At 60.3% G+C, this 19,597-nt stretch overlaps 2 protein-coding genes across 3 annotated transcripts; one reads left to right on the top strand and one right to left on the bottom strand.

The window, feature by feature from the left end:
• Nucleotides 1-971: 971 nt before the first annotated feature.
• Nucleotides 972-11,579, top strand: TBC1D20 (TBC1 domain family member 20). 2 transcript variants are annotated; one of them, XM_064391936.1, is made up of 8 exons: nucleotides 972-1,123; nucleotides 3,300-3,485; nucleotides 4,614-4,697; nucleotides 6,171-6,357; nucleotides 7,129-7,230; nucleotides 8,126-8,267; nucleotides 8,930-9,117; nucleotides 9,239-11,579. In XM_064391936.1, the coding sequence occupies exons 1-8, from the start codon at nucleotides 1,081-1,083 to the stop codon at nucleotides 9,510-9,512; spliced, it is 1,206 nt and encodes a 401-aa protein (XP_064248006.1). In that variant the 5' UTR covers nucleotides 972-1,080; the 3' UTR covers nucleotides 9,513-11,579. The 2 variants fall into 2 exon arrangements, with proteins under 2 accessions (XP_064248006.1, XP_064248005.1); XM_064391935.1 differs by lacking the exon at nucleotides 972-1,123 and adding an exon at nucleotides 1,593-2,549.
• A 1,564-nt stretch (nucleotides 11,580-13,143) lies between these two features.
• Nucleotides 13,144-18,142, bottom strand: SOX12 (SRY-box transcription factor 12). Its single transcript, XM_064391937.1, has one exon. It carries the CDS (start codon nucleotides 17,285-17,287, stop codon nucleotides 16,388-16,390), a length of 900 nt encoding a protein of 299 aa, XP_064248007.1. The 5' UTR covers nucleotides 17,288-18,142; the 3' UTR covers nucleotides 13,144-16,387.
• Nucleotides 18,143-19,597: the final 1,455 nt, after the last annotated feature.

Here is a 19,597-nt window from a genome sequence, read left to right as displayed (position 1 = left end):
GGCGTGGCTGCAGGCACAGTGGCCCCTGTCCCTTTCAGTGCCCTCATCCCAGAGCCATTGCAGCCGTTGTTCCGTGGACAGTGAGCGATGTTTGCGTTCCTCAGTGGCTGCTGACGCTGTGGCCTGCAGCTCCTGCTTGTCCCGGGCCCCCATCCCTCCTCTGCTCTGTGGAGAGGACAGACATGTGCTTCCACGTTGCTAATTAATTTTAGGATGGGGCAGGCGGGCTGGATTAAACTGATTCGTGGGACATGGAACACTGCCCCTTTCTGTGAGGAGCGCCGGCAGGTGGATGAGGTTCTTCACCTACACCAGGATAGCTTTCTCCTCCATGCCTTCATCCAGTGGAAATCCATTGTACTTAATCTTTTATATCCTAAAGTGATGTGAAAGTTGGACTGTGTTGACTGTTACCTCAATGTGCTGTACCGTAAAAGCACCCAGTATGACAAAATACAGCTTGTTTGCACTGGTTCTGAGCTATGCAGGACATTTTACCCACTTCTTTCGTTATTCCAAGCGAGGGAGGTTTGCATAAGGATGAGAACGGAAGAGGAAACGGGCAGTGCTGGATGGCCCCAGTGCCTGTGAGCCCTGCACAGGGATGCACGGAGCGCTGTGCCCGGAAGGAGCTTCGTGCCCTTGAGCCCTCACAGAGGTGTGGGCTCTTCTGCCAGCGCTGGCGGGGGGCTTTGGAGGGTTTACGGGGTTTTTTGCACGGCGGCAGCACCGCTGTGGGTGCGTCACGGCCCCGGCAGCGCTGGGACTGCCTTGTCCGGCGGTCACCGGGGGGTTCGGGTTTGGTTTTTGTTGGTTTTTGCTGTTTTACACAGCCTCTGAGGGGCGCGTCCAGGCCGCGCGCCCCCGCTCGCGCATGCGCGGCTGCCTCCGCCCGTGTGACCCGCCTGGGGGCGCCGCGCCTGCGCACTGCGGCGCCGTGACGTCCCGCCCGCGCGCCGGCGGGCGGGGGGCGGGGGGAGCGGGCGGGGGCGGGACGGGACCGGACGGCGCGGGGAGCGCGGAGCCCCGGCCCGGTCCGGTCCGGTGTCCGGCCCGGAATGCGCCGCAGCGCTCGGGAACATGGGCCGGCAGAGCCCGCCGCGCAACGGCGTCGGCGGCCACGGTACGGGCTGGGCCGGGCCCGGCGGGCGGGGGGCGGTGGTTCCGCTGAGGGGGCGGGGGCTGGAGCGCCCCCTGCGGGCGCGGCGGCGCCCCCTGGCGGCGGGGCGGGGCCGGCGCTGGCTCGGAGCCGCCCCGGCGGGAGCGGCCGGGGGTCCCGGGGGTCCCGGCACCGAGCCGAGGGTCCGGCCCGCCCTGCGGCTGTGCGGCCGCGGCGCGGTTGATGCCCGAGGGCGGTCCCCGGCAGTGGCCGAGGGCTTGGCGGCCAGACGTGGCGAGGCCGTGTGCCCGGTGCCTGCAGCGGTGCAGAAACACCGACGGACTCGTCTGGGTTTTACACCGCCCTCACCTTGCGTTTGTGTCTGCTTTTCCTAGGGTGAACCCGCGAGTTAGTGTCTCGTGGTTGCATAAAACATTTTTTGCAGCGCGCTGGTTTTGGTAATACTCGCAGCTATTGTCCCTTGTGTGTTTGAAAAGTGTAAATATTGCGGTCTTTATTAGTAAGTTTGAGAGGAGGAGCCCGCAAGGTGTGCTTCTTCCTTCCCACTACTCCTCAAGTTCTTTGTGTGTGAACAGTTCTTCCTCCCGTAGGCTTTGTCTCCTCCTTCCCGAGGCATCGGTATGTGACAGCCCAGGAGTGCGAGTGGCAGGATCAGGAGCAGCTGGGGGTAGGGAACTGGCTGGGAATAGGGAACCGGCTCAGCAGAGCTGGCTCCTGTTGTGCAAATAACTCTGCTTGCACAAGGGGCCGGAAAGGAAATAAAAGAAACTGTAGTCACTGTGTGAGCGATAGGACATTTAATGTTCCCAGGACCTTGGAATTCGCAGGGAGGTGGAGCTCTGTCGTAGGCTGTTACAGCTTGTTTTGATCCAAGAAGTGTTTTAAAAGGGTCTTTGAGAAGGAACAGCATCTACTGCTCGACCTACTTAGCGTCCGTGTGTGTGAGCAGCCTGCCGACCCGCTGGTTCCCTTCAGAGCTCGCTGAGAGCTGCACTTCCAGCCGGAGCTGGCAGGGACGGGCCGGGGCAGTGGCTGAGGTGCCACGTGGGCAGAGGAACCAGCTCCCCTGCCTCTTCCGGGAGGGCAGGCCTTGGGAAACAGCTGTTTCTCCATCGAAATCCTTCTCATTCCTCCCACCCCAAATCCTATTTGGACACGTCCCTTATAGAGCGAATCCTGTTCGGATCCCAGGAGTTGTTGCATCTATGGGAAAAGCCTTTAGGGAAAGGCAGTGTTTGTGGCCTCATCCTGCACTCCAGTCCCACAGCTGCTCAGCAAAGCCTCCTTACTGGGAACTCCTCCAGTGTGGGATATCGAGTGGCTCTCGGCTGCTTCTCTCTTTCCTCACATGAGGCAGCGGTGACAAATTCCACCATGTGGTGTGAAGTAGTGTCCCTTCTCCGCTGCCTGGGAAGCACTCTGGTGTCCTGTAAGTGTGTCTAACCCGAGCACTGTGTGCTTTGTGTGTTACCCCTTCCCTCCCTGCCCCGAGTTCCTGTGCTCCTCAAAACACTGGGAATTATTTCCTACTGGCTGAGCTGTGTGTGTACTGATGGCTGGCAGGTTTGTGTTTGTTGTAGGACAAGTCTATGTGCTTATGATTCTTTAACTCTGGTATAATTATGTCCTTTCTTGTGTCTGTTGCTGTCAGTGGAAATACTCAGGCTTCTTCCTAGGACGGCTGCACCTGGGAGTCGGTAGGAACACAGTTTTGGGAACACTTTCCTAACCTTTTTTTGAACACTTTCCTAAGTCCTGGTCTTAGGAAACGCTTGACATCTGAGCTGGTAGTTGCATCAGAGAGCAAAGAGTTTCAGGGTGGCTTTGCAGGGCTGGAGCCGTGCGCCGTTGGGAAGGACAGGAGCCAGGGGCTCTGTCTGGGCACTGGTGGTGGCTCTGGTGTCAGGAGGAGCAGCATTTGCCCCCCACAGTGGGACCCCCAGGATAGGGAAGTAGTGAGAGTGCCCTTTGAGGTGCCCCCAATGCTGAGCCTGCAGAAATGGGGACACTTAGCTGGAGGGGTCCCCACCAGCGTCATCCCTGTCCTGACAGTGTGGTGACCGTCCTGTGTCATCTCCCCTGTGTGTGTGTGTGTGTGACACCACTGTGAGTGGCTATTGCTAGCCCCCACTGTGTGCTGTCACTGCCTGCCAGCTCATGTCTGTGTGACCTTTTGCAGACTTTGATGTTAAGAAGAAGAGGAAAGTGGCAGAGATTTACCGGGCTCTGAACAGCGACCCCATCGACGTGGCAGCGCTGAGGCGGATGGCGATCAGCAAGGGCGGGCTGCTCACGGACGAGATCCGCTGCAAAGTGTGGCCAAAGCTGCTCAGCGTCAACACAGACGACCTGCCCCCTCTTCCAGGTGTGCAACAGCCTGGGCTTGGCTGCTTGGGAGGGACGGCTCAGTGAACTTTGTCCCTAGAGGAGGGACGTGCTTTCTGACCTGCCTTTTCCCTCTGTGTGTTGTATTTCCCACTAAGCTCGTGTACAAAGGGGATTCACTACAGCACCAATACTGTGTTGTATGTAAACAGTACATGACTTCTAAAAACAACATTTGTTGTTTTCTTTAGTGATAGTCATGGAATCAGTTCATTGTGGATGCAGTCAGCGTGGCTCTGAGCATTAGCTGACATATGTAAGTTCACCTGCAGTAGAAAGAATCAGATTGATTTGTTTTGCTCCCATGAAGAGGTGGCTGTGCTGAGCCCTGGTGTGGCCAAAATTCTCCCGATGTGTCTCTCCCAGGCAGCAGTTTGTTGTGTGAAGCTCATGAGTTTTTTTGGTCAGAACAGGCACAGGGACAACAACCTTCCTGGTGAAGTATCCACATGGTCTTGAAACCTTAGCAATGCAGGAGCTCTAGGTCTTGTAGCTTTAGAGTCCCCCCCAGACAGATTTTGTTGTTGTTCCTGATTCTGTGATGGTTTGGAAATGTGCATCCCCCACCTCAGTCCAGAGCCAGGTGGCATTAGGGTGATGTGAAGTGGCCAGAGCTGCTGCAAGACAAGGTTTAACTTTACATGATGGCATAGAAGGAATTTGCTGGCTCACTGTACTTTTCTGTTTCTTTAACTGTCTTAGCTAACCCTGGGTGAGATTTTCCTCTGAATTGTTTCTATTTTATAAATGAATCTTTATGGTCTCCACTGCACTCCTCCAGTGCTGCTGCTGAGTACACTTTGAATTGCACAGCAAAACTGTGTAGCAGAGATGTTTCTAGGAGTGCTGGGAGTGCTGCTGTCAGTTTAAGCATTTTAACATGTGTTTTCTAAAGAAATAATTGTCTCATTTGCTGTTAGTGTCAGAGTGTGTGGCAGTGAAAGTGCAGGGACAGGACTGAAGTGTGACATGAAAAGGGATATACAGTGGAGTAGGCGATGTGTGCAGCTTCATGTCCACATTCAGCAGGGATCTTCCCAGCTCCCTCACCTCACTCTCTTCCCACCATTGCAGTGCTTCATGTTAATCCTGTTGCTCTTTTTCTCAGCAAGGAAGGAGCTGCGAGAGGACAATAAGGATTACCAGCAGGTGTTACTGGATGTGCGGCGATCCCTGCGCCGCTTCCCACCAGGTGAGGGGCTTCTGCTCTTCCCACTCTGCAGGGACAAGAGCAATGCCATGGGGCTCCTCCTGGCTCACACCTCCCAGAAGGCTGCAGAAGGTGGCATTCCGTTATTACTCTAAGGGCCTGACTTATATAAAACTTCTTCCATGTGAGCTCCCAGCAGCTGCTTCTTGCAGTGAAGCCCTTCTGCAGCCGTCAGTTTCCTCCAGCTGTCTCTGCACAGATGGTTTCTGATGTGGCTTTTCCAACGTTCCACTTCCCCTGCCCCACTGTGCCCCTCTGCCAGGAGGCTGCTACTGGCAGACAGTTGCAGCAGAGAGAGGACGGATCCTGCATGGATCTTGTGCACCATGACCTGTTGAGATTAGGACAGATGGAAAGCTTGAGAAACACACCATTTGCTTCAGTTTATTTTAGTCCATGGTCTAGCTCAGGGGCAGGGAAAACGTGTTTGTCTGTGCTTAGAACAACCCACAACCTCTGGTATAAAACGGTTTCAAAATCATGTTCTTGCACCAAATTTAACAGAACTTAAAACATTTAGAAGCAAAATGGTTTTGCAGTTGTTTAGTTCTGATGGGAGGCTGGTGCCTTGTGTTATTTATAAAATGCTAAATCCAGCAGCTCTCTGTGCAGAGCAGTCGTTATTTCTGGCCAGAATCTGCCTCCCCCTTCTGCCACTTTTATTTTGTATAAACACTTGATTCACTCTGATTCTTGCAGGCATGGGTGCTGTGTGCAGGCCTGGTTCCTGGAGGCTCTGCTCCTACGGATTTTTTTGCCCTTGAATGGCAGCCTCCTGCCTATTTTTAGCCGCATTAGTGAAGCAGAGGAAAAGGAGAACTTTGTCATTGCAGGATCTCCACTGGGACTCTCTGCTTGGCCTTTGGGTGTTTTATCTGTTGACAAGGGCTGCCAGAAACTGGCTGCAGCTGTGCAAGGCAGGAACAATGTTTTCCCTGTGACATCCTGTCCCTAAACACATGTTGTTAGCAGGGGACTGATAGAAAGTTGTGCTGGTGGAGGCCTCGCAGTCTGATGCAGTTGGCATAGTTTCTGTGAAAATGGGTCCTGTTTAATTTTTTTCTAGAACTCCTGGGAAATTAAAAATTACTAAAACATCCTCATCTGTACTGGATGTGTAGAGCAATTCTCTCTTCCCAGCAGCACTGTGCAAACATCTATAAACCCAGCTCCCGTCCTCCACAGTGGCTTCCTTGCAGATAAGAGTTCTGCAGATCTAAAGATTAAACCTATCAGCAACTGGCCAGATTCCCCTGCAGAGTTTTGGGAGACAGCATTAGGGCTTTGGATAGTTTTTTCTGCCAGTTTTACCACCCTCCCCTTATGCACCACATCCCTTGGGATCGGGCGGGTTCATAAATGCACAGGTGCTCTCCTTGCACACCACAGTCGCCCTTGCTCCCACAGCAGGCACTGGTAGGTGACACAGCTGTGCCACCTCTGCTGTTCCCACAGGGATGCCAGATGACCAGAGGGAAGGATTGCAGGAGGAGCTCATCGATATCATCCTGCACGTCCTCAAGCGCAACCCCCAGCTGCACTACTACCAGGGGTACCATGACATCGTGGTCACCTTCCTCCTGGTGGTGGGGGACAGGCTGGCCACAGCACTGGTGGAGAAGCTCTCAACACATCATCTCAGGTACTCAGTGGGAGGAGAGGAGCCAACTGCATGTCCTCAGGCTGTGGGAACACCTGTGCAGGCAGAGCTGGCCTGGAAGGGGAGCTGGGAAGGCAGAGCCTTGGGTTAAAGCAGCTGCCTGTCATGCCTGTGCCCAGAGGGTAATTGAGAGCAGCCTGACCACACAACAGCACGTGGCTTTGCAGGGAGCTGTGCCCTGGGGAAGGGATAATTGAAGGCTGTCAGTTAATTTGTAGCATCTCTTGCAGTAGGAAAAGCCAACACACATGTGTTATCCATGGTTGTGTGGCTGTCAGGGCCTCTCCACATCCTGCGGGCTGGCTCAGCTCCTGTCTCCCACTTGTCCTTGCATAGCTCTGGGCAGCAGTGTCCTGTACCCCACAGGAAGAGTCTTTCCTGTTTGTGCAGTGAAATAAGAGCAAGCTTCCAGCTGGAGAGAGTAGTTTGGAGGGATTATCTCTCCTCTCCCAGGCAGGAGTCAGATTTTGGGTCCTGGAAAGTCTTTACAGTTCTTGTGTGCACTGCAGCAAAATAAGAAGTGTCAGCTGACAGCAGCGTGATGGTCTGGGCCTGGGTTCTGTGTGCAGGTCAGCCCTGGGTGTCCCAGACTGGCTGGAAGGAGGCTGCTCCAAAGGGACAGAATTCCTTGGGGTTGGGGCCATCCTGCCAGCAAGGCTGTTCATTGCATGCACTTCACCCTCTGCTGCCTCCCTGGAGGGAGAGCTCACTGATGTTGTTGCTTGACAAAGCTTCTTTTAAATCTTTCCTCAGGGATTTTATGGACCAAACGATGGATAATACCAAGCACATTTTAAATTACCTGATGCCCATCATAGACCAGGTGAACCCTGAGGTGCATGACTTCCTGCAGAGGTATGCAAATGTTCCCTTAGAGCCTCCTGGCTCTCCCCTGCCTGTCTCAGGTTACTGTTCACAGGGCCATTTTCACCCACACATCCCCAGTACCGCAGTGGCTTCCTCAGGGAGTCAACTGCTGTCCCACAGCTGATGGTGACACCCCAAAGGCATGTGGCACTCATTTTATGAGCGGGCTCAAACCTGTGATGCCTCTCTGGAGAGGTTTTACGTGGTGCCATCTTCAGCCCATTTGGGTGCAGTCTCTATTGGTAGGGCTGGGGATTTGGGGACAGTGTTGTACAAATGCTACAACTGCTTCACGTGACCACTTGTGTGGCTGGTGGGACCTTGCTGTAGTTTGTTGTTAGTTCTGGGGATGATTACCAGGTTTTGCATTAGGGGTACACAGGTATGTCTGGGCAGATCAAATCAGAAGCAGGAAGGTGAATGGGAAGAGTCAGTTCAGAGCCCTGTTTTGGCCAGGTGTGTGGGTTTTTTTCACAGCCAAAATGCCTTTGGGTACCAACCCTGACTGCAAACTCCCAGAATTAGTAATCCCTCAGGGTAGGAAGGAACCCAAACATCAGTCTGTGCTGCAGGACTTCAGTTGCCCTCAGGCCAGCAAGCCAGACAGAGCCATGATACATGACACATTCAGGTCTCCTGAAAGCAGAGCCTCTGCTGTGGCCCCCACTGGATGTGACCCAAGTAGTGGAGCACTTTGCCACAGGGGGTGGCACAGGGGATAAACAGTTTTTTCTGTCAGAGGTGCAGTTCCTGCCCTGGTGGGGTTCAGTGCTCCACCCACAGCCAGCTCCATCTCCCCAGGCATGGCTGTGCAGCACAGGGCTGGCTTGGGAGCATTTCATCCCTGTTTCCAGGCTGACCTAATGGCTCTTTCTCTGTGTAGTGCGGAGGTGGGAACCATCTTTGCTCTCAGCTGGCTGATCACCTGGTTTGGCCACGTTTTGGCCGACTTCCGGCACGTTGTGCGATTATATGACTTCTTCCTGGCTTGCCACCCGCTGATGCCCATTTATTTTGCAGCTGTGGTAGGTATTGATGGAATGGTCAGGGATGAACTGGGCTGTTCTGAGGTGGTAGGAGTATGGGGCTGCAGAGGGAGGCTGACACACCCAGTGCTGGTGCTGTCCTCAGCTGTACCCTGCTCTGCAGATGAGGTCACTGATATCCTTGGTGATGGTAAAGGGCAGGTGGGATCCAGGGGAACTCCGGGCAGCCTGAGGGTGTCCAAATGTGCAGGCTTTACCAGTTCAGTGCTGTGGAGGCAGCATGACACAGTGGTTTTGTTTCCTCTCATGTGCTGGTCCTGCTTCTGGTCACATACTGGGATGCCTGGCTGGCTGGGGACAGCCCTGCACTGTGCATCCATCCTGCCCATCCTCCTGTAGCGGAGGGCAAGTCATGAAGTCAAACCCTGCTGAGGTTCTGCCCCCGTCTCTGACCTGCCAATAGCAGGCTCTGCTCAGCAGACAGACCTAAGTACCCTGAAAGAGGCTTCCCATGGCCTCAGTGTCTCAGAGGGGTTTGGCATTTCTCTTCCCTGTGAATGCTTCACTGCAGTGTGTCCTCTTGAAGAAGGTCTTTCAGCCGGAAGTAAAGTGATTTTTTCTTCTGGCTCTGAAACAAGTGCCAGCATCTGCCAAGGAGTTGTCCCCACTTCCTTGTCTGTCCTTCTCTCACTCCTCTGCAGATCGTGCTGCACCGGGAGCAGGAAGTTCTGGACTGTGAGTGTGACATGGCCTCTGTCCACCACCTCCTATCCCAGATCCCACAGGACCTTCCTTACGAGTCTCTGATCAGCAAGGCCGGGGACCTTTTTGTCCAGTTCCCCCCTTCTGAGCTCGCCAAGGAGGCGGCTCAGGCAGCTCAGGCGGAGCGGTGAGTGCCGGCAGCCCGTGTGTTCCCTCATCCCCTTGCCAGGTCTTGCCTCCCTGGGGAGATCTTCCCTGGTCCCAGGGCTGAGCAGGGGACACTCCTTGACCTGTTCCTTCTCTTGCAGAACTGCAGCTTCCACTTTTAAGGACTTTGAGTTGGCATCAGTGCAGCAGAGACCAGACACTGTGTTGAGGCAACGCTTCAGAGAGCGGCTCCGAGGGGAGGAGCGGCTCCGAGGGGACGAGAGGACAAAATCCATCTTGACAAAGCCCCGGACCAACCGCTTTGTCAAGCTGGCAGTGATGGGGCTGACGGTGGCACTGGGAGCAGCTGCCCTGGCCATGGTGAAGAGCGCGCTGGAGTGGGCACCCAAGTTTCAGCTGCAGATTTTCCCCTGAAGCCGGAGGAAGGGTCTTTGCTGTCACTGCATCCATCCCCAGCAGGAAAGGCTGATGTGTGATGAAGGACATGTCCAGAAACGACCTGTCTGAAGATTATTTATTATTCTTACTGCGTTCTGTAACACTTTTGGCCTTTGTGACAGAGACTGAGGGAACCAGCCCAGCAGGATGGTTCCCCACACCATGCTCACCTTGTTCCGCTCTCCCTGTGCCAGGGTGGGCAGACAGGCACTCCTGCTGTCTCCTGAGGAACCAGAGGTATGGACAAATTTGGCTGTTCAGGCTGTGCTCAGGTGACTGTACAGAGGGAGAGCTGTGTGTGGGCTGTGCCCAAATGATCCTGTGTTCTCCATTGGGGAAAACTAGTGGGAGTGAGAGCAGATCTTCGCCTGGAGGAGGGTGTCCAACAGGGTTTGTTCTGGGTGCTTGCGTTTGTGAGGGTGGAGGGCATTGCACTCCTGAGGAACAGGGCATCCCTTTGGCTCTTCATTGCTCCAGTGTGCCCCACGATCTGCCTTCAGCTTTGCTGGTGCTCCAGCTCTTCCCTGTCCCGTGGACACCCTCTGAGCAGAGCCAAACCTTTCCCACACCCCAGCCAGCACAATGCTGTGAGCTTCTCTTCAGTGTGTAACACTCCCTGGCTCTTTTTGCTTCCTCATCTTTGCAGCCTGATCTGTTTGTAGGGGCCAGGAGCAGAGCTTAGCTCCCCTCAGCTCTCAGGCACTGCCACTGCTGCTCTGGCAGTGCTGTGGCCATACCTGGGGTCAGTGAGGTGAGCACCAGTGCAGTCACCCTGCCGAGGGTGTGTACTGTCATGTGCCAGGTTATGCTACCACAAGTCTTAGTGGCACTGTAAACACCCATTGCAGACTTCTTTAATAGCTCTGGAAGTGCACCTCTACATGCCCACATGGAGAAAGGCTTTTTCTACCTTGTGAAACACTTTGCACAGGATAGAAGTTGTTGCACTAGGAAATGTGACAAAAGCCTCCCCCACGAGCTGATCAGGCTTCAGCATCACCTCTGGAAATACCACAAGGGGTTTCCCAGAAAGGCCACCCTGACCCCTGCATAGCTCCCATCTCCCCACCAGTTCCATTGGCAGTCCCAGCACTCCCTGCCCTCCAAGCTAAGCAGCAAATCCTTCTAGACAACTCAGTGTCCCACTGAGACAGAGCCAATAGACACTCTTTGCCTCTACCTCTCCCCCAAGCTGCTAAATCTCCCTCAAGTGTCCTTACCTGTCCCTCACAGCTCCCTCCCGCTGCCCCATCATTGCTCTGTTGTGCCCAAAGCCATCTGTGCCATGCCCAGGGGCTGCACACCTGAAAAGGAGGTGTTGGTTAGAGGGATTTTGGAACAGAGAAGAAAACTCATGCCCTGGAGAGCTCAGCACCCGCATCTCCCACCCTTCTTGGTCCATAACTGCCCTGGGTGTGTTCTGGTTTGCCCCATGGGCCATTGTTCATGGAAGGGATGTGCCTTTCTGGCCAGAGGGCAGGTGGGCAGTTCTCATTCCTGACTTGTGTTCCCATGAAACTCTAAGCAGAGCCTCTGCAGGTGAAATGTGGAGTGAGTGAAACTGCCCTTGTCCAGGCAGGCAGCAAGACCTGTTCCCTCCTCTCCTCAGTGGTGCCAGTGGCCTTGGAGAGACCTGGGGCTGCTCAGGGGGCTCCTCCCAGTGTGGCTGAAGGCAGAGCCCATTCCTGGCCCCTTGGCACCCCCAGAGCAGCAGAGCAGGACTGGAGGCTGGGTCACTTGGCACTTTAGAAACCATTGGTGCAGGAGAGTGTGGTGACCTGGGACTGCTGCTGGAGGGCCCAGGACTGCTCTGTACATTACACTAAAGGAGGGGATGGCTGGAGCCCCCCAGGAGGAGCCCCTGCAGCCCCTCCATTCCCTAGCCATGATGCACTTTAGTTCTTGTGTTGTCCCCAGTGGGGGGAGGAGGGCCTGGGAGGAGACCAGGGTGCTTCAGTTACTCTGTACAAAGACTTATACAGCCCTTGTAAATGCAGATTTCTACAAGCCCTAAAACTGTAAAATAAACAGTTACTAAACACACTTCCTGCCCTCCGCAGACCAGGGCTGCCCGATCTGCTCTTGTGGCACCCTGGGGCCCAGAACTGGCACCTTCCCTGCCAGGCCAGGCCAGCTCAGTGTGGCCTCACACCCAGCAGCCCCGTGGGAAGAGGAGCAGAGCCAAAGGGCGTGTGCGTGCCCCGGTCACTGCTCTCCATCCTCTGCCTCCCTCTGGGCCAGCGCCAGGCCTTGTGTGTGCTGCTGGCTCTGGGGCGTCCCCCCATCAGCAGCGTGGGGCTGGAAATAGCCTGACCTCCCAGCTGCCCTGCACCCCAGGCCGGGTGCCCGGCTGCAGGAGGAGATCCTGGGCACGGTGCCCAATCCCAGGGCACAATGCCCACTCCCAGGGCATGGTGCCCACTCCCAGGGCACGCTCCGCTGAGCTGGGGTGATGTGGCCGCCTTGGCCAGGCTGGAAGCGGTTTTGTCTGGATGGCTCAAGGCTGGCAGCCCTCTTGGCTGTTTTTAATTGCCTGTGGCTTCTCCAGGAGCCATTTTCTAAACAGTGCTTGAATCCCTTTGGGAGGAGCACCCTTTGAGCAGCAGGGAGGAAGGAAGAGTGGTGGCAGGAGATATGTGGCACCTTTAGGGAAGCCAAGAGGCCGCTGCTGCGTGTGACTCAGAAGCAGGCCAGTGGCAATGTGTGCATGTACCTGTGTGGGCCATGTTGGACAGTAGACAAGAGCCCGTGTGGCCCTGACCTTACCAAAGTGATGGGGGCAGTGGTGATGGCCACAGCTCTGGCTGTGGCTGCCCCGTGGTCCCCTCTGCTCCCAGCAGTGCCCCTGCACAGAGACAATCCCATTGCCGGGGGCTGCAGTGACATCACACTGGAACACTGCTGCCCCTGTGGTACCGCCCCGGCCCCGGGCGGTGCTGGGGCTGTCCCGGGGGTGCAGCCTGCAGACTTGGGGGGTCACCGTGGCACGGGCAACCCCTGCACTTCTCCCTCCCTGGGGGACAGCCCGCTCCCCAGCAGCGGCAGGGCAGCAGGAGGGGCTGGCGGTACCCGGGGATGCTCTGGGCTCCTCTTGTTGCCGTGGCAACAGCTGCGGTGAGACTGGGGGCGGGGGTCTGCGTGTGATGCAAGTGGCGCGTGACCCCGTGCCCCCCCCCGCCCCCGTGGGTCTGGATTAGCACCCCCGGTTCCCTCCCTCTCCACTTCCCCCCCCGATCACCCTCGGTCCCCTCCCCCGGCTGAACGGAGTCGGGGGCGGCGCCGGGATTGCCCACACACACACACACACACACACACACACACACACGGGCGGGGCGAGGGGCTGCATACGCACAGCACATACGTGCACACACATGCACATGCTCACACTGCTCCCGGGGACGCCCAGCCCACACTGATTGATGAGGGTGAACCCCCCCGCTGCAGGAGAGCCCATAGGAACCGGGGCTCAGTGTGGGAACTGATATACCTGGGAGGTGGATGCTGGCCATTGGGAATCCCTCATCTCCCTGGAGACCTCCCACAGCCCTGGGTACCCCAAATTCCCCTGGGAGGAGTGAGGCAGCACAGAAGGAGCCAGAGCCACGAGGAGCAGACCAACACACTTTATTCCATAATCACAACAGTCAGGATCATTGTTAGCCGAGGTTCTGCAGAGCAAGGGCCAGCCATGTCACACCCCCAAGATGGACCCAGATGGGGCCGTCGCTGCCCCTCGGCTAAAATCCTGTTTCTCCAAGATAACAGACACAGGGACCCTTCACTAACACAACACTACAAAGGTGACCCGGAGCGCTGGCGCCCGTCCGCAGGCTGCGCCGGGGCCCCGCCAGCTCCGGGGACCCCCGGCCCACTCTGCCGCCGCCAGGGCAGCTGCTTCCTGAGAGAGGTTTGGTTTATTTTTATTATTTATTATTACTATTATTATTATTATTATTATTCGCTTTGTCTGGAGTGATGACGGGATGTCGCACGCGCACGCACACACGCTCGCACACGCATGCCAGCCAGCACCGGGCAGCGGGGGCGCAGCGGGAGGGGGCCGCACGCTGGGGGGGTCTCTAAGCACTACAACCACACGGCACAGAAAATCCACCACTGTCCACGACGGTTCTCCCTGACAAACACACCCGGCGAGACTCGAGGAGGGGGACAGGGGTGAGGACGGGGACAAAGCGGATGATGTTGTGCTTGCGGCCAGGGCAGGAGACCCCGGCACTGGCTCCGGTTCTGGCACTGACCCAGAACCTGCTCCTGAGGAAATATTTCGCCTGACAGTCTGTGGAGGGATCACCCTGGCTCAAGGGTGATGCACAGCACGTAGGGGACCACTGGGACCCGTGTCCCCCCTAGGAACGGAAGCTGAGCCCTGAGCTGCAGGGTCAGCAAAGCACACGTGAGATGTGAGACCCTCAGTGTGGCCTCAGGCCTTGCTGGTACCGGGGGCTTTGGCTTCCCCATGGACAGGGATGGAGGGCAGGTGACTGTCAGCCTCAGCGCCCTCCCTGAGAAGCCCTGGCCACAGCATGGGGTGGCTGTGCACCCCAAGAAGGCACCGAGGTGCTGGGTGAGATCCGTGTGTGTGTTAGAGAGCTCTGGGGCCGCCGGACCCCCCGGGAACCCCGAGCCCGGCTCACACGTGGGAGACGGCTTCAGATGCTCCTGGAGCGGGGCTGCCCAGGGGCTGGGAAGGCAAAGTCCCCCCGAGGCGGCGGTGAGGCGGGAGCAGGCTGCCAGGATCACGGCTGGCCCGGCGCTTTTTGGCTTTTCCACCTTTGGGGGCGGGACTGGATGCGGTGGGGGACGGCCGGGGAGGGAGGGGACGCGGAGAAGAGGACGCGCTCTACCCAGGGAACACGTGTCTGATGCGTGATGCCCGCCTGGCTCCGCAGGCTGGCACCCGCACGGGGCTACCGAAACACCGTGGCTAATGCCAACACACACGCACAGCTACCGCTACACACCGACACATCTACACTGCTGATGGTTGACCATCGCGGGGGGCCTCGAGGGGTCCCCAGGGACTGGGCTGGGGGACATCGAGCATCCCTGCAAAGGGCCACACCTCTCCCTGCGCTGCAGTGCCCATCCCCACGGCTGAGCCAGGGCCACCAGCAGCTCCAGCAGCAGGGCCAGGCACCTACTCCGAGGCACCCTCAGGGGATGCCAGGACGTGGGAGGGGGGATGTCCTTCCCCCGGTCACGGCTCAGTCCAGCCTGCAGCAAGGGGCAGGCACGGGGTAGCCTGTGACTGGGGGGACCGGCAGCCCCAAAACAGGGAGGCAGAGCCCCAAGCAGCGGGTGCTCTGCTGCTGCCAGCACCCCCTGGCAGGGGAGGATCCGAGGGGCCCCCACAAATCCAGAGTCCCTGGGGAATCGGGGTCACGGGGGACTGCAGGGGCCGCTTCAAGCAGCGGTTGCTGCCGAGCCCAGTAGAGCTCCCGCAGACGCTGCCAGCCCAAGCCGTGACCACTTCCCCGGGGATGTGTGGGGTCCCCACCCAGCACAGCTGTACCAGAGCGCAGCCCCTGCCCCCCCAAGCACAGCCTGCGGCAGCTGCCGAGCCAGCACTGCAGCCACGTGCTCCCGGCAGTGGGAGGAGGCGGCTGTCGCAGGAAGGAGCCATTAGGAAAAGCAAAGAAAATCCCAGCTGGAGGAGCCGCTGCAGCAGCATCTTCCCTGCCAGCATCTCCCTGCTCTCGGCGTGGCCGGCAGTGGAGCCCAGCGTGGTGCTGTGTGGAGGAGCCCCGTGCCAGAGCATCACCCACAGCCCACACGCCCACCAGCGCTGGCTGCAGCTGCTCTTGGACCAGTTTGGGTGGTTGCCTAAGGCAGATTTCCCACAGCTGCCCTTTGCTGCCACCCTGCCCTTCCATGCTGCTCCCTGCCATCCCGGCAGCACCACACGCCACGGCTGGGCACAGCGACACCCGGCTCCACCGGCCAAGGTCAGCCAGCCCTCAGCAGGTCCCACAAGGGCACGGGCTCCAAGGTTAAAATGAGGGCTGGCTGCTTAGTGAAGGGCTGGTCCCCGCACAGTTTTGGGGTGACTCTGGACAGGGGCTCCCTCCGTGGCACAGCTTTCCCTGCACAACTGCCTGGCGAGAGAAACAACACAGCCTCCCGCGCCCACGTGCTCGTCACGTGCGTGCAACTTCACTCTTCCCAAAGCGAGTGGCGGGGAGCACCCGCCACCGGGAAGGAGACACTGCCGTGGGACACTGAACCCCCAAAGCAGGGACCCCTCACAAAGCAGGGAGCTGGGAAGGGGCAGCTTGGCATGGCTCGGCATCCCTCCCCAAGGGCTGCAAAGAGGAAGAGGAGAGAATTGAAGCCATGCGTTCAATGCAGTCAAAAACCAAACGGAATCAGCCATTCTCCAAGGGATGGGGAAGGTGGGGTGGGCACCGAGAGCTGGGGTGGCGTGGATGCTCCTGCTTCCTGGAGAGCGGGAGGGCACACGGCGCTGGCACAGATGGGAGCGGCCGGGAGCAGCCATGGCTGTCAGCGCCGGGGCCGTGGGGGAAAGCAGCCGGGTGTGACAATGAAACCCCGATGAGATGCATTTCACGGGCAAACAACCGCGGCGGGCGGCCATGCGTCCTGCGGGCACGAGGCGAGAGCCGGACAGACAGACGGATGGAGAATGGGTGTGTGCCAGGGGGTGGGGGGAGCAGGGGCTCTGCCTTCCAGCAGCTTCAAGGCAAAATACCTGATTCCTGCATGTAAACAGCTGGTTTCGATTTGTTTGTTTGTTTTTTCCTGGGTTGTTTTTTGATATGACCTGATTGTGGGTGAAAATAAAAATGAGTGTTACCTGCAGAGCGTGGGACTCAGTAGGTAAAGACCAAGTCTGAGATGCTGGACATGAGCCAGTCCCCTGCTATCATCTCCGTCACCTCGGGCGTGCAATAGTCCGGGAACTCGAAGTGCGAGGAGCCTCCCCGCGGGTAGAGGTCGTGGTCCTTGTCGAAGACGGACCAGTCCAGGGCACCACAGGTGGCACTGGCAGGCGCCCGCCCGGGCATGACCCCCAGCAGCTCCTCCTCCAGCTCTTCGTCAGAGGAGCTGAAGGAAGAGGGAGGGGACCCAGCCGACATGGGAGAGGGGGACCCGCTCTCTGGGGACCTCCCTGGCTCCGGGCAGGGTGTGGTGGGGCTCAGGGGTGCAGGGGGCTCCTGGGGGCTGTGCTCCCCGTCGGGTGCCGGCTGCCAGGCAGCCGTGCCAGGCACCACAGGGCTGTCCTCAGCGGGCACCTCTGCTGCGGGCTCCTGCGGGGTGTCGGGGCCGGTGGGCAGCTTGGCGGGCTGCCTGCGGCTGGCAGAGACACGGCCCAGCACGGAGGGCTTGATCTTCACTGGGAGCCGCGGGCGGGCTGCTCCGGTGCCCACCTTGCCCTTTTTCCGAGGCCGGTACTTGTAGTCGGGGTAGTCAGCCATGTGCTTGAGGCGCAGGCGCTCGGCCTCCCTGACAAAGGGGATCTTCTCGGAGTCGTGCAGGAGCTGCCAGCGCCGGCCCAGCCGCTTGGAGATCTCGGCGTTGTGCATGTCGGGCCACTGGTCCATGATCTTGCGGCGCTCGTGCTGGGACCACACCATGAAGGCGTTCATGGGCCGCTTGATGTGCCCGCTCGGCGTCTTGCACCACGCGGGCTCGGTGTCACGGGCGGGCAGCGGGGCGCAGGGCTCCCGCCGAGCCTCCGCGCCCCGGCCCCGCGGGCCGCGCTGCACCATCCCGGAGCCGGGTACCCCGCCGCCGCCTCCGCCTCTTCCTCCTCCCCTCCCGCCGTCGCTTCCCTGCCCGCCGCCGCCTCCCCGCCCGCCGCTACGCGCCGCGCCGCGCCGCCCCCATTGTGCGGAGCGGGCGGCGGCGGGGCGGGGCGCAGGCGGCCGCGACGGGGCCCGGGGGCGCACGGCGGGGCCGGCTCCGCCGGGGCGGCGGCCGCGGAGATGCTCCGGAAGGGGCCCGGGATGGCCCGGTGCTCTCCGGCTCGGAGATGCTCTGCAGCGGTCCTGTCCCGGAATGTTCTGCACCGGTCCGAGGATGCTCCGGAATGCTCTGTAGCACCTCGAGGACGCTCGGTACCGGTCTGGGGATGCTCTGTAGCACCTCGAGGATGCTCGGTACCGGTCTGAGGATGCTCCGGGATGCTCTGTACCGTCTCGGGGATGCTCCACACCAACACGGAGATGTTCGGCGCCGGCTCGAGGATGTTCCGGGGTGCTCTGTAGCGGCTCGGGGATGCTGCACGCCGTGAGGGCTCCGCCCCGGGGTTGCTCCGCTCCCCGCCGCCCCGGTGATGCCTCCCCGCTTAAGCCGGCAGATGCTTCGGTCGGGAGTAGTGCAGGGTGGTTGCGGCGGGTCCAGCTGCGGGTCGGGGGTGCGCGGGGGCGGTGCGGGCAGCCCGGGAGCCGCACGCCCCCCGGTGCCGCTCTTATAGACACGGGCGGCCCGCCCCCGCCGCCCCCGGTAAACACCGCCGCGCCGGCCCTGTCAATGGAGGGCCCCGCCCCCCGCCGCCCATTGGCCGCGGGCCGGGGGGCAGATCCCGCCCAGCCAATGGGAGCCCGCCGAGAGGGGTTGCTGGAGAGAATGGCAGGGCGGCACGCCCCGGTACCCCGGTACCGCCCGGTACGCCCCGGTACGCCCCGGTACCCCGGTACCGCCCGGTACCCCCGGTACCGCCCGGTACCGCCCGGCACGCCCCGGTACCCCGGTACCGCCCGGCCACCCGGCACGCCCCGGTACCCCGGCACTCCCCCGCGAGACACGGCACCCCTGCTACCCCCCGCTAACCGGCACACCGATCCCCCGATACCGCCCCCACGGCAGCCCCCCGTACCCCGAGCCGAGCGGCACGGAACCCCCGGTGACACCCGGTTCCTTCAGACAAGCACCCCGGCACGCCGGTAGCTCTGTGTGCCCTCAGGCACCCACCCGAGGATGCTCCGGCTCCCGCCAGTAACCCGCTGCTCCCCCGGTCTGGGCACCCCGGTGTCCCCGGTGACCCTGACCCCGCACCCTCGGGAGCACCCACACCCCTCGCGGTTCGCCGGGAGTCCGGGCACGGGTGTGGCCGGCCGGAACACCGAGAATCACCCCGGAATGCTGCGCTTGAACCCTGCCCTGCCGGCCCATCGGGCTCCCGGGACACCCACTGCTCCCGGTCGTCCGGGCAGTACCCCGGCCCGGAACAGTCCCCGGGCCGCTCACTACGGCTTGCACCGCTCGGTTCCACGCGTTGTGGCAACACCGACGCCTTGGTGAACACGTCCCCGCCACCCCTTGCAGCGGTGTCTCCCGCGGGCCGGCGCCCGGCGGTGACGGGAGCGCCGGGCGGGGAACGCGCGGCGCACGAGGCGGACACGCGGCTCCCCGGTGCCGCGGGCGGGGCCACGCCCCTCCCGGTCAGGCCCCGCCCCCTCCGCTGGGCGGCACCAATGGGGCAGCGGCGGCGGCGCTGTTGCCCCGGAGACCGCGGGCTGCCCGCCGGGGACCGCGCCCATTGGCTGTCGCTGCCGCGCGCGGGCCCGCCGGGGGCCGCGCCCATTGGCTGCGCCGCCGCCGCCAGTTGCTGTGGTGACAGGGGAGCGCGCGGGGCCGCGCCCGCCCCGCCCGGGCACCGCCGGTGACCGGACACCGCCAGGGACCGGACACCGCCAGGGACCGGGCACCGCCAGGCACCGGGCAACGCCAGGGACCGGGCACCGCCACCGGCCCGGCAACGCCCGTGACCCCGCACCGCCAGGGACCGGGCACCGCCAGGGACCGGGCACCGCCACTGGCCCGGCACCGCCAGTGATTGGGCACCGCCGGTGGCCGGGTACCGCCACCGGCCGGATACCACCCCTCACCGGGCACAGCCAGTGACCGGGCACCTCGGGCTGTCCCCGTCCTGCGGTCTGAGCGGGAACTGTGGCCTGGCCTGTCCCGACCCTGCAGGCTGCCCCGACACTGCGGCCAGCCGGGACACCGGGGCCTGCCCTCCCGCCGTGCCGGAGCCGCGCTGCGCGGGGAGCACCGCACAGTTCTCACCGCGGCTT

Source organism: Passer domesticus, chromosome 16, assembly GCF_036417665.1.
Source record: "Passer domesticus isolate bPasDom1 chromosome 16, bPasDom1.hap1, whole genome shotgun sequence".
NCBI lineage: Eukaryota > Metazoa > Chordata > Aves > Passeriformes > Passeridae > Passer > Passer domesticus.
Note: the sequence above shows the minus strand (reverse complement) of the source record. Positions and strands in the feature narration are given on the sequence as shown.

Bases quoted from the DNA above. Each gene is read 5' to 3' on its own strand.
- TBC1D20 (XM_064391935.1), top strand. From the start codon at position 2,495: ATGTGGTGTGAAGTAGTGTCCCTTCTCCGCTGCCTGGGAAGCACTCTG. The intron at 4,698-6,170 runs GTGAGGGGCTTC...CTGTTCCCACAG, and splicing joins CCTGCGCCGCTTCCCACCAG to GGATGCCAGATGACCAGAGG. The intron at 8,268-8,929 runs GTAGGTATTGAT...ACTCCTCTGCAG, and splicing joins CCATTTATTTTGCAGCTGTG to ATCGTGCTGCACCGGGAGCA.
- SOX12 (XM_064391937.1), bottom strand. From the start codon at position 17,287: ATGGTGCAGCGCGGCCCGCGGGGCCGGGGCGCGGAGGCTCGGCGGGAG.